The 12,994-nt window shown below is 33.3% G+C and overlaps 5 protein-coding genes across 5 annotated transcripts; 2 read left to right on the plus strand and 3 right to left on the minus strand.

Annotated features, from left to right (window-relative positions):
* Positions 1 to 37: 37 nt before the first annotated feature.
* On the minus strand, positions 38 to 2,329 carry HCA4 (RNA-dependent ATPase HCA4; the record flags this gene model as incomplete). Its single annotated transcript, XM_041550839.1, has 1 exon — positions 38 to 2,329. One exon carries the CDS (start codon positions 2,327 to 2,329, stop codon positions 38 to 40), a length of 2,292 nt encoding a protein of 763 aa, XP_041406773.1.
* A 685-nt stretch (positions 2,330 to 3,014) lies between these two features.
* On the minus strand, positions 3,015 to 5,066 carry KAR2 (Hsp70 family ATPase KAR2; the record flags this gene model as incomplete). Its single annotated transcript, XM_041550840.1, has 1 exon — positions 3,015 to 5,066. One exon carries the CDS (start codon positions 5,064 to 5,066, stop codon positions 3,015 to 3,017), a length of 2,052 nt encoding a protein of 683 aa, XP_041406774.1.
* A 943-nt stretch (positions 5,067 to 6,009) lies between these two features.
* TAD2 (tRNA(adenine34) deaminase) lies at positions 6,010 to 6,777 on the plus strand (the record flags this gene model as incomplete). Its single annotated transcript, XM_041550841.1, has 1 exon — positions 6,010 to 6,777. The coding sequence occupies one exon, from the start codon at positions 6,010 to 6,012 to the stop codon at positions 6,775 to 6,777; it is 768 nt and encodes a 255-aa protein (XP_041406775.1).
* Positions 6,778 to 7,078: 301 nt separating this feature from the next.
* SNX4 (Snx4p) lies at positions 7,079 to 8,326 on the minus strand (the record flags this gene model as incomplete). The annotated part of the gene is made up of 1 exon (XM_041550842.1): positions 7,079 to 8,326. One exon carries the CDS (start codon positions 8,324 to 8,326, stop codon positions 7,079 to 7,081), a length of 1,248 nt encoding a protein of 415 aa, XP_041406776.1.
* A 533-nt stretch (positions 8,327 to 8,859) lies between these two features.
* Positions 8,860 to 10,191, plus strand: RTT109 (H3 histone acetyltransferase RTT109; the record flags this gene model as incomplete). The annotated part of the gene is made up of 1 exon (XM_041550843.1): positions 8,860 to 10,191. One exon carries the CDS (start codon positions 8,860 to 8,862, stop codon positions 10,189 to 10,191), a length of 1,332 nt encoding a protein of 443 aa, XP_041406777.1.
* Between the last annotated feature and the right edge of the window lie 2,803 nt (positions 10,192 to 12,994).

The raw sequence follows: 12,994 nt of genomic DNA on the forward strand, positions 1-12,994 counted from the left end.
GTCATTTGTTTATACTAATTAACTAGATCTGTCATACCTACTGGATTAATCTAGCTGTTAACGATTCTAAGTCTTCTAATGTCTCTGGAGCATCGATTTCTGTAACACCATATTCGTTAGCGTCAGACTCATCTTCACCATCAGAGGAGTTATTGAATCTAGTCCTTTTAACTTGACGGTCTTCTGCATCTGAATCAACATCCTCCATATCATCACTTAGATTACCAGTTCCTAGATATACTTGCGCTTCAGCATTGTCTTCATTGTCAGAGTATTCTTCCATCTCCTCCCTTCTCATAGCTTCTAATCTCTTTCTCTTCTTCTCTTGTTTTTTTACCTTTGCAACTTGTTTATCTGTAGAATCAGCAGTAGCCATAACTTCAGATTCCTTTTTCAAATATTCATCCTTTTGTGTCTTGGCATCACCCTTCTTGACAAAGTCTTCTTCCCCTTCTAGTTCGTACACAGGATGTGCAACACCATCATCGTCGAATATCGTCTTACTGGCATTACCTTTAGTTGAAAGAGAGGCCTTCTTGGATAGCGCCTTTTTCTGAGCTCTGTTTGATGATGGGAGAGATAATTCCGGTAGCTCATTTTCATTAAGAATATGATCTTTTCTTTTAATTGTCATAAAGTTATCTTCATCTTCGTCATTCTCAGCACCTTGGACGCCAGTGACATTCATATAATGTTCACTCAGAACAGTTTGATTTTTTCTTCCAAACATCTTGTCGTACTTTGTCTTTACCTCCTTGGTTTTGTCTCTAATTTCCCCGTCATCGTCAGCCTTGGATAAAGCCTTTAACTTTCTGGAGGAGTTTTTCAATTCTTTAGCTCTCTCAAATGACTTGGTACCCTTAAACTTGATATTTGGAGCACCAGGAAGACCTAAAGAAATAGCAAAATCATCTGTTGGCAAAGTTTCGAATTTGAACACTTCTTTATCCTTTTGAATGTAAATAGATTTAACATAAGAAATAAATGCCTTTTGAGCTAAGTATTTTAATTCTGGGTCCTTAAATAGTAATGACTGTAATTGTGGTTTTATTGATTTCTTTTTCGATTGCTTAATTGTTAGTTTCTCTGGTTCAATTTTCTTAGCTTTCAATCTTTGTAAAAATACTTCTTCTTGTGGTGTTAATATTATTAAAGATCTCCCCTTCTTACCATACCGGGCAGAACGTCCAACTCTATGAATATATGTGTCAACATCCTCTGGACAATCAAGTTGTAGAACCCAATCGACGGCTGGGAAATCAATACCTCTAGCAACAACATCCGTAGCAAACAGACAAACCTGTTGTGCTCTGCTAAATTTGTCTAAAGTTTCTGTTCTAGCTTTTTGCTTTTGTCTCCCGTGTAAATGTAATAAAGAGATACCAGGTTGCATCTTTCTAAACGTCTCGTAGGCAAAATGAACTTGCTTGGAACTTGACATAAATACAATAATCTTTGCTTTTAAATGTGACTTGATGAAACTAAATAGGACATCAAGTTTATCAGCTAACTCAGAAATAATATAGGATTGTTGTAAAGTCTTTGGAGTAGCAGGTTCATTATCATCCTTGTTATTGATATCTTTGGTCCCTACGCTCTTATAGTTTGTCAAAGATAATCTGGCCAAATCAGATAGGGAATTCGATTGTGTGGCCGAAAATAACAAGGTTTGTCTAGATGGCGGTAGGTTACCGATAATAGCATCTAGAGTCTTTTTAAACCCCATATCTAGGCATCTATCAGCTTCATCCAAAACTAACATTTGCAGATTGGTTGTATTTAAACCTACTGCTTGATCTAAATGTTGCAAAATTCTACCTGGGGTACCAATAAGAATATTTATTCTTGATATTCTTTCTAATTCAAACTTAACATCTTTCCCACCAATGACTAACCCTGCAGATAATGATGTGTGTGTTCCAATTTTTGTTAATACTTCGTATATTTGCATTGCTAGCTCTCTTGTGGGAGATATCACCAGAGCTCCTAAACCATCATATTCGGTCCATCTCTCACGGTAAAGCTTTTCCAAAATTGGTATTAAGAAGGCAAGAGTCTTACCAGAACCAGTTTTGGCAGCACCTAGGACGTCGTAACCCTTCAATGAAACTGGGATGGATTCCCTTTGAATATCGGTTAATTTGACAAAGGCTGCTTCACTCAAACCCTTTAGTGTGTGTGAACTAATTGGTAAGTCCTTGAAAAACTTCGAGTTGGCAGTCTTTGGATCATATTCTTGAATCTTAGTTTCAAGGTTTTTCAAGTAATCGTCCTCTCTCTTACGAGCCTCCTTCCGCATTGCGGTATTCATTTTAACTTTCTTTGCCATTACAGAGTATTCCTTATTGGTGTTTATCGAGTTGTCTCTAGTCCAGAATTGCTATGTAATAAATGATATCTAAGTATATTTATAATGGGTATCATATATAAGAACATCATAAAATTTTGCGATGAGCTTCTTCGATTAAAAAAATTTTTTATTTTCTTCGACATTTGTGAGGGAATGAAAATTTTCAATTGAAAGCGAGAAAGAGATAGAAAATCCTTTGAGCTGAAAATCGTGCTTTCAAGCTGATTCTGCTAGCTCCATGTAGATGATGATATAAGGTTGTAAACAACAATAATGCATCTACAATACTTTCAAACGTACAAATCGTATTTATATTGGGAGAATTTTATTTTTATACTTCTTAAAGCTAGAATTTATAATTTTACATATATCCATGGTGCATATTAACATAGGAATCTATACATATATCTATGTAAGCTTAAAAAAATATTAAACTGTGACAGTAACATCTTATAAGTTGTCGTCATCAATGAAGTCCAGAGTTAATTATGCAATGAAGCTCATTATGCAAGTTCACACAGTCAGAAGAAGATCAAAAAGAAAATAACGTAGCTATGATATTTTTTTTTTTATTATATTTTATTTTTTTATAATTCTTCTTTTTGCAATGTGTGTCGTGGAAGGATGGGGGTTAGTGGGAATTTGAATATTAAAGTGAATTTTCTTACAATTCATCGTGTTCGAAGAAGTCACCATCATCGTCCTCATCGTCTAGATCATCTTCAGCATAGGCACCATCGGCACCTTCGGCACCAGCACCATATAGCTTAGAAGTAATTGGGTAAGCAACCTTGGACAAAGCGTCGAACTTTTCGTCAAAGTCCTCAGCCATGGCATTTTCAAAGTTATCATCTAGCCATTCTAGAGTATCATTGGCAGCATCTAGTAAAGCTTCCTTATCTTCTTCTTCTAGTTTATCACTTAGTTCACCATTAACTTGGTTCTTCAAGGAATGAGCGTAATTTTCAAGCTTGTTTCTAGATTCGATCTTAGTCTTGACAGCAGCATCCTCAGAAGCGTATTGTTCGGCTTCTTCGACCATTCTTTCAATTTCCTCTTGTGATAATCTACCCTTGTCGTTTGTAATAGTGATAGATTCAGACTTACCAGTACCCTTATCAGTGGCGGAAACCTTTAGGATACCATTAGCATCTAGAGCGAAAGTAACTTCGATTTGTGGGACACCTCTTGGGGCAGGTGGAATACCGGTCAATTCAAACTTACCCAATAAGTTATTGTCCTTGGACATGGCTCTTTCACCTTCGTAAACCTTAATCATAACAGTTGGTTGGTTGTCAACGGCAGTGGAGAAGATTTGAGACTTCTTAGTTGGAATAGCAGTGTTTCTCTTAATCAAAGAAGTCATGACACCACCAGCAGTTTCAATACCAAGAGTTAAAGCGTTAACATCTAACAAAACAATGTCTTCGACACCTTCTTCACCGGATAGAACACCGGCCTGGACAGCAGCACCATAAGCAACAGCTTCATCTGGGTTAATACCCTTGGAGGCCTTCTTACCATTGAAGTATGATTCTAGTAATTGTTGAACCTTTGGAATTCTAGTAGAACCACCGACAAGGACAATATCATCGATATCCTTCTTTTCTAGACCAGAATCAGCAAGGACCTTTTCGACAGGCTTCAAAGTCTTCTTGAATAAGTCCAAGTTTAATTCTTCGAACTTGGCTCTGGTTAGGGTTTCACTTAGATCAATACCATCGACGAAAGAATCGATTTCAATACGGGTAGACATTTGACTGGACAAAGCACGCTTAGCCTTTTCAGCTTCTCTCTTTAACTTAGCTAGAGCCTTCTTGTTGTCAGAGACATCGATACCATGCTTCTTCTTGAAAGTTTTAATCAATTGACGAACAATCTTATAATCGAAATCTTCACCACCCAAATGAGTATCACCAGATGTGGCTTGAACTTCAAAGACACCGTTTTCAATAGATAGTAAAGAGACATCGAAAGTACCACCACCTAAATCGTAAACGATGATTTGGTGTTCCTTCTCAGATTTGTCTAGACCGTAAGCAATGGCGGCAGCAGTTGGTTCATTAACGATTCTTAGAACGTTTAGACCAGCAATAGTACCGGCATCCTTTGTGGCTTGTCTTTGGGCATCATTGAAATAAGCTGGGACAGTAACAACAGCGTGAGTGACTTTATTACCTAAGTAATCTTCAGCAATTTGTTTCATCTTACCTAGAATCATACCAGAGATTTCTTCTGGGCTGAATTGTTTCTCTTCACCTTTAACGGTCACTTGAACAACTGGTTTACCACTTTTGTTAACAACATCGAATGGTAAGTGTTTGATGTCCTTTTGAACAGATCTGTCGTTGAATTTTAGACCGATCAATCTCTTGATGTCGAAGATAGTGTTTTCAGGGTTAGCAGCAACTTGGTTCTTAGCAGCATCACCAATCAATCTTTCATCATCAGTGAATGCAACGTAGGATGGAGTAATTCTGTTACCTTGTTCATTAGCCAAAATTTCAGTCTTACCGTTCTTCATAACGGCAACACAGGAGTAAGTAGTACCTAAATCGATACCAATGACAGTACCGTAGTTTTCAGCATCGTCACTTCTAGCTAGAACATGAGATGATCTAGAACCATTTTGGAATGGTAGAACCACTAGAAATAGAGTGTATAGCAGCACTGAAAGTGGGACCAACCACTTACCAGGACCTGATTTGTTAAACATCTTGTTGTATTTGTATTTCTTTGAATGTTTAGTTGTTTGTCTATTAAAAGAGAAATAAAAAGAATTAAATATAGAACGAATTTTCAGTTAAACAAAAATAAAAACCAATGAAAGTCAAGAATAACGAAATAAAGACTATATATATATATATATTTATATATATGCATAATCGTAAACGTATGTTGGATTTATAATTTAAAATCGATCTGTTGTCCAGTTGTGTTGTAATTGTTATTGAAAGGGTACCAGTTGAGAACAGAGTGTACAAACTGTAAGTCACACTCTGTGTAAAGATGGTTTATGGTTCGTTCAACGCAGCAATTCCAAGATGCCAGGTGTCAACTTGTCCCTCATGAAAATTTATTATATAATAGGTATTATTATAATATTTACAGAGAAAACAACGTACAAATGGAGAAAATTAACAATAAGGACAACGCGTTATAGCTGAAAAATATTATATAATATTTTCAGCATTCTGAGTCTCTCTCTCTCATAAGCTGAAAAGACACGAAAAACACGAAAAAATGATGAAAATTTTTAATCGATGGGTTGGCTTTCTAGATGAAAATATCGAAACGAATCGATTGCAGCTTTAGTGATTTAATTTCCACACTAGTTAGAAATTACGAGCTTGTAATTATCATAAGCGTAGAATTTAGATAATCTCGTCTTTCCGATGACGATTTTGGATAATTTTAAAAAAACGATTTGTCACTTTACGTAACTTAGTCAGTGACGAAGTTATCAGGTAAGGCTAATAAATATTAGCCAAAAAAAGGGGAAGTGGTACTATATACTCTTCTTAACTTATTATATTGTACAGCCTTGCAGTTATGTATGCGTGGTTAAAATAAGGCTGACTAGTTTATTTTTAAATACTTTCCTTCGTCGTTCGTTGTTTGTCTTTAACCTTTTTTAGCATCTAATTGCAACATAATCAATGAGATCGACTCATTTAGACCATATGAGACTGGCTGTGAAGCTAGCTAAATACGCCCTGGATCATAATGAAACACCGGTCGCCTGTGTTTTTGTATATGAACCCACCAATGAAATCATAGCGTATGGTATGAACGATACAAATAAATCACATACAGGTATTGCCCATGCAGAATTTATGGGTATAGATCAAATCCAGCAGAGATTTGGTGCAGAGAATCTGGTAGAGATATTGAAGGACACAGTTCTATATGTCACAGTCGAACCCTGCATTATGTGTGCGTCAGCTTTAAAACAATTGGGAATCAAGAGAGTATGTTTTGGATGTGGTAATGAACGTTTCGGTGGTAATGGTACTGTTCTTTCTATTAATAAAGATCGCTCGACTATATCATTAAATGAGAATATAACTTATGACGCTATTCCTGGGATTTATCGCAAGGAGGCAATAATGTTATTAAGATATTTTTATGTGAGAGAGAATGATCATGCACCTAAACCAAGAGCCAAAAAGGAAAGAATCTTAGATAAAGAAAGTTTTCCTCCAATGATTTGGTCTATATATATTGATAGAGCCGTTTTTGCTCAGGAGTTTGGTCTAGAAAATTTGATACATTATGATGAGAATACCGATCTTACAGATGTTACTAACCATGGGGTAGCTTGGGAATTAATAGATGGTAATTGTGATGATATATTAGACAGTTTGGAAACTCTTAGACAAAACTCTCAAATTAACAGTCATAAACGTGTTAAAAGTACGAAATAAACCCCCACAATATAATAACTTGCATATGCATAATAAATAAATTTAAAAACTCATATAAAGTATACTAGTACAAATATGATCAGATATATGAATTTATTAAATCATGAGTAGTTCAAAATGTACTTTCTTTTATTTAATTAATTATTTATTTTTTTCATTTAAAACTAACTATTCTAGAATGCAATGTTTACGATATAAGAGAGAGTATATAATAAACAAGGAATAATTGATATTTTCATGATATTTTCGTACCCTCTGTTTGTTATTATCACTATCTCTATTATTATTTTTAATCCTTTAGTCATACCAAACTTTCGTCGACTTTAGTCCACGTTTGCAACATCTTCTCGTAAAACTTTATATTCTCGTCGGCCAATTCATCTAATGTATCCTTCAGTTCTTTTGCCTTGACACTTTCGAATTGGGCAATCTCCTTCAAAGTTTCTTGCTCAAATCCATCTGCAATTTTCTTAGCATTTTCTAGCTCTCCATCTAAGGATGTAATCCTTTCCTCTAGTTTTGTTATCTTATCACGACGTGAAGCTTCTTGGCTTATACCAGCAAATTCTTCGAGCTTATTAGTGAAAAAATTGCTGCCACCATACCCAGCTATCAAATCGTCCTTCTCCTTTATGGATTTAGTCAAATACTCGTTCAGTTGCTCATAATCAATTTGTTTCTGGTCCTTTAATTTAATTAATTGCCTCATACTCTCGATGTAATGTTCTATATCTTTTAAATCTACCAAATAATCGTAGTCAAGATATTTGTTAAGATCATTAATTAAGTAAGATAATTGAACAATACCTTCTTGAAATGTCTTTAGATTCTTCGCTAATTCATCATTCTCACCTGTAACTAATTCACTTAATTCTTCTAGAGCTGTTCCTAATTTAACATAATCTTCTGATATTGAATCGTTCTTCTTTACTACTTTATGAAATATTTTATCTAGCTTAGTAATAGTATGATCAAGCTTATCACTTCTCTCCTTGATTTCAATAAACTCATCACTTTGGATATTAACAGATTTGAAAGCATTCATAAATGCATCTGTAACTTCCTCCTTATTCGAAGGTAAGTTGTCGATTATACTTCTTCTATATGTGTCCCAATCATTACTAGTTAAAAACATCTTTAGAATACTGGATTGCGACAATGTAGGATGTAGACTAATCCTCCTGAGGAAATTTTGTAAACTATGGCTTCTCTTTTGAGTAAATTTTTGGCTAAATCGATCTCCTGAAATGTATTGAAACACTTTTTTGTCTGGTAAGGGAGGAATTATGCATGTAGGATAATCATTAGCTAAAACATCATGTAACAACAGTAGGTCACTGTATCTTCTGTGAACGACGATAATATTGTTCATATTCGGTTTCCCATCATGATATGCTGGATCTTCTGTCTTGGTGGATATTTGGTAACTTACATATGATGTGGATGTACCGCCTTCTCCAGTACGTTTTTGAGGATCTGTGACAGTGATTTCCAAGTTGAAATGATTCCGTTGATCATCTGTCATGCTGTCCCCTTCTAATTGTTCCATACTGTGTTGGTTATAAAATAGTTTAGAGTTGTGGGCTGTTGTATTAATAAGGGCGTGTGCGTGGCTGTGACTCCTCCTTATATTCTTTTTAGTGGTAGAAAATAAGTGTAATTTATATCCAATAGAAGCTGATAACTTATTGGTCCTATTAATTAACTACTTTGTTTCTTGTTGATATATCTCTCTTAATAATTTAATCAATAATTAGTTATCGTATCCTGAAAACGAATATATGTTTATCTATTTGATATCCAATACCCTTTCTTTTGTCCTTCTTAATTAACTTTATCTTTATTTTAATATTTTTTTTTGTTCTCATTAATCGGACGGCCTAACAAAAAATCATTTAACTTGTTTAAACATCAGATTTGTCGCTAACATAACAAAACATTAAATAAAGAACAAAACGCCAAAACGATATGGAAAACCTACATATATATTTTCTTGATAAACATTAGAAAACTAGATATACATAAACGTCTCTCTACCTTATATCAGATATATTGGACAATCAATCGTAAGGTGTCAGAAGAATGACTAGCATTCTTGAAGAAACGCTCAAACATTATTTACCACAAGATCATAAATTTGAGATCTTACATTTGCAAAACAGGCCTACACAAGTGCGTTCAATTGTAACATCATCGAAGAAAGATCGTAATATAGGGTCAAACAGTGTGACTATAAAGACCCCTCATTTTTTTGCATTAGCTAACAATAACAAAATCATTTATGGTATTGAAATTCATGTATACGTTATATTAAAGAACAATAATAGCAGTGAAACTGGTGCTAACTTGTCGTACAATGACGCTGAGAGGTTAATATTTATATCAAAAGCAGATACTAATGGTTATAGTGATGTAAAATTTAGTGCGAAACAAATTACAAAGGGGATTATCCATTATTTATTTTCGATTGATCCAAATCATTATTTAGAACACGTTATACCACTGGAAAGGAAATATAAACAATCCTTTTCAAAAATAATTATTACAAGGGAAACTAGTTTAGAGAACGCATTACAGATTTTATCAGATCGGGCACAACAGAAAGAAATATCACAAGAAATAAGATCGAATTTGTTACGATCTCATCAACATTATCTCTCTTTTAAGCTTCCCAATAAGATAAGAACTAAGCTTTGCCTATTCACAAGGCCTGCAGATCAATATCTATTTGCAGAATCCTCCAAGAACCCAAATAAGCACACTTTAAGTGGAATGGGTCTGTTGAAATGGTGGCTCTCAATCGTTGACGAATTATTATGTGAAGATTTCTCTGCAGAGAGTGAAGGGAAGTTAAGAATACCTGGTGAAGAATCGGTCATCGTAAGAAGGTACCTTAGAACTAATAAATTTGCTAACTGGGGTGTGGGTGACATTTTCGGAGGTGAACCAAATTCTTTAGCTATCTTCAGTGTGCCACTTTTCTCAGATGACCCTAAATCGAGATTTTTACATGAACTTGTAGAAGAAGCCCGAGTTTTGAAGACAAACTTAGAAACATTTTGGATGGAACTACAGGAGAGGCAAGAGTTTAAATTAAGTGAAACAGTATCAGTTATAGGTATTTCTGGGTACACTACTATTTCAACCGAAGTTCTTCCAACTGAAAGGGAAACTATCATTACGAACTCTAAGAAACAATATCGATACATTAAAAATTATATTACTGGTGAGGAATACCATACAGAGGAAGGTGCACTGGAGTCATACACAAATATCGTAGATTATTTGAACTATAAATATAAAAAATTACTTACACCCGTTGTAGGTACAATGCCTAAGAAATTAAAGGTGAAGGAACCAGTGAATACTCCAAAAATTAGTATTTTAAAACCACGGAAGAAAATTAAAATATGATATGATATTAATACAAACACACATATATATGGATATAGTATAATTGTAATAGATCTTGATATAATAAAAAGTCACAACCATTGATTGATGTACAATTATATTTTGGTGATACTTAATATACCTTGATCCGCCCTGAGTTGGAGACTCTTCAACATCTTGTTTCAGCAAGAGTCCTATATAAATTAAGGAAAATTAATATTTCTAACCTTATTAAGGAATACGGAATTAAACAAAATCCATTACGTAATATACATGTATTACAGTGCATACTAAACCCTGTTTGCCTACCAACTACGTCTATTTTCATTGGGTTTCAGCCAATACTGTTATTTCAGAAGGAGTAGGATATCTTCGACTTACTTGCAGTAGACTATTAAACAATCAACATACATTTAAGAGGTTGTGTTATTTAGTATTTACGATTAAGAAACATCCCCTCTTAGTACACTATTACGCCATCTGACAGTTTGATCAGATGAAAACTTTTCTCTACTGCCGTACCTTTCACGTCACAAAGAAAATCTCCATCAATATGTGACGAACTATTACGAAAATAAAAATTAAATATCAATATATCTTTACTTCAGCTTAAGTTATTGAACCGTTACTTCTCTAACACGATACATCTATAATACAATTTCCAATTATATCCTAGCTTAACTTTAAAATTAACATAAAAATAGTAATTGAGAAAAGTCACTGACTGTTCCACGTTTTGATAATTCTGAAAACCATTGAACTTAAATATAAATCTCGAAATTATCTTGAGTAACGCATCTTATTCACACAAGTAAAACATTGATTCCTATATAAATTCTTTCATGGGTATTTAGACATTAAAGCAGTTCAATGTACCGCTGTAGTTCTAATATCAATCACTTTAACATTATTTAACTTAATAATTTTATTAATACTTCCAAAACCTCAAAGGGGACGAAAATTTACTTTAATAGTTTTTAGTAATAAAATGGATTGCTTATTTAACGTATTTGTTATCCAAAAGGACTACATTTATGGTGCAATAGATGAAATATATATATTGATTTTAAATGCTTTTACAATATATATCACCAATATAACATTATTTTAGAGCGCGCAAATTATAGCAAATCAACCAACACAATACTCTGTATACTAAATCACATGACTCTTATTAAAATATTTAAATTAGTTTTTCTTTAATTAATATATATAATGTGTACGCTAACCGAAGTAACGAAATTACGATTAAATATAAAAAATGGAAATATTTTTTTTCGCGGAGGATTTTTAAAAGCAGTTCTCGATTATTATTGTTTTTTTTTAGCTACATAATACCGAAAAGGGAGTGATAGTCAAAAATTATCATAACCAACAGAAGAGCGCTGGTCATTATTCTTTTACATATATTATTCAAACTATGAATGAAACATAGATATGTATTCCAAATGGAGCCATTATTTAATAGAAATAAATTGTTCGTCAACGATATTCCTTTATTGATAACAAGAATCTGAAGTCGCCTATGGAGGCGCAGATGCTCATTTGTGAAACTTGTCATTGAATAGTTGTGTTAAATAAAGATGATTCTTTAAGATTTATTACTTTTGAAAATTAAATAATAAAAGTTTTTCACTTTTGTCTTGATGTAGAAGTCGTTACAGAAAAATAATGAACAAGTAATTATAATAAAATGTGATTGACGACAGCAAGTGTCTCGGAAAAAGATCAGAGGTTGAGCATTAGTGAGTTGAAATATTCTGTTTCAATACTCTAACCCTCTGACAACATATACAACTACTCAACATTTTGACTTTCCACCTTTGGTAAATTAATAACCTTTAAGATGTAATAACTTTGGCCTAGAAGCTCATTTTGTTGACTAAAAAAGGCCGCCAGTTTATAAATTCAATGGGGAATAGGGTCGAACTGATAAAATTTGTAAGGAGATTGTATTTTGTCAGTAGCAAAGTATTACTTTATATGATGTACTTAATAAAAATAAATATATATATCTGAAGAAAATAGAGACCTAAAACTCCAATTACTATATAAAAATTACTCAAGTATATTTATGTAAATTTGAAAATGTTATTCATATCCTTTAATTTTTTTATAAATTAGGAAGTTCTGTGTTTAAGTCATTCTTCGTACCCATAAATAAGGGGTTTGGTATTAACTGGCAACTGTGATTTGCCCATTAACTAAAAATAATTAAATACCGAATAGTTTGGTATTTAATGCAACACGACATCACTATCTTGGAAAATTTACAAAGAGTTGTTCTTTCAGAAATTGGAAAACTGGTTGGAAGTTTAGAACAGAAAAAGAAAAAGAAATGGCAAAACTTTTTACATGAACGATTTAATAACGAATTGATTAAATATATAAGAGTCAGGATTTCTGGCAGTATGTAAATGCGTATTGTGTAAATCTCCAAACAGTTTTATAGGTTTCGAACTTTATGTTTCTTATTGGCGGTTATATGCTGTGCCATTTTCGGTATAAAAAGTGAGCCCTGTGACAGCAATCATAAAATTAGGGAAAACTATAAAATATTAATCTTTTTCACTGAAAAATAATACATTCTCATAATAACCAACAAAAGTATTATAGTATTCTATGATAGTTTATTGAAATTGTTAACTTATGTCATTCGAAGAACAGTGAATTCTGACATTTAATTAAATAAATAACTATTACAAAAAGAGGGATACATATTCTTCTCTTAGTTATCTTTAGAACCTAAAATGTATATCAGATAAATTCTAGAGTAAGTTATTTTTCCATTATGGGTTCTTAGACGGTATAATTATGTCGGCAT

Source organism: Maudiozyma barnettii (assembly GCF_903064755.1).
Source record: "Maudiozyma barnettii strain CLIB 1767 genome assembly, contig: KABA2_05, whole genome shotgun sequence".
In the NCBI taxonomy this organism is placed as follows: Eukaryota; Fungi; Ascomycota; class Saccharomycetes; order Saccharomycetales; family Saccharomycetaceae; genus Maudiozyma; species Maudiozyma barnettii.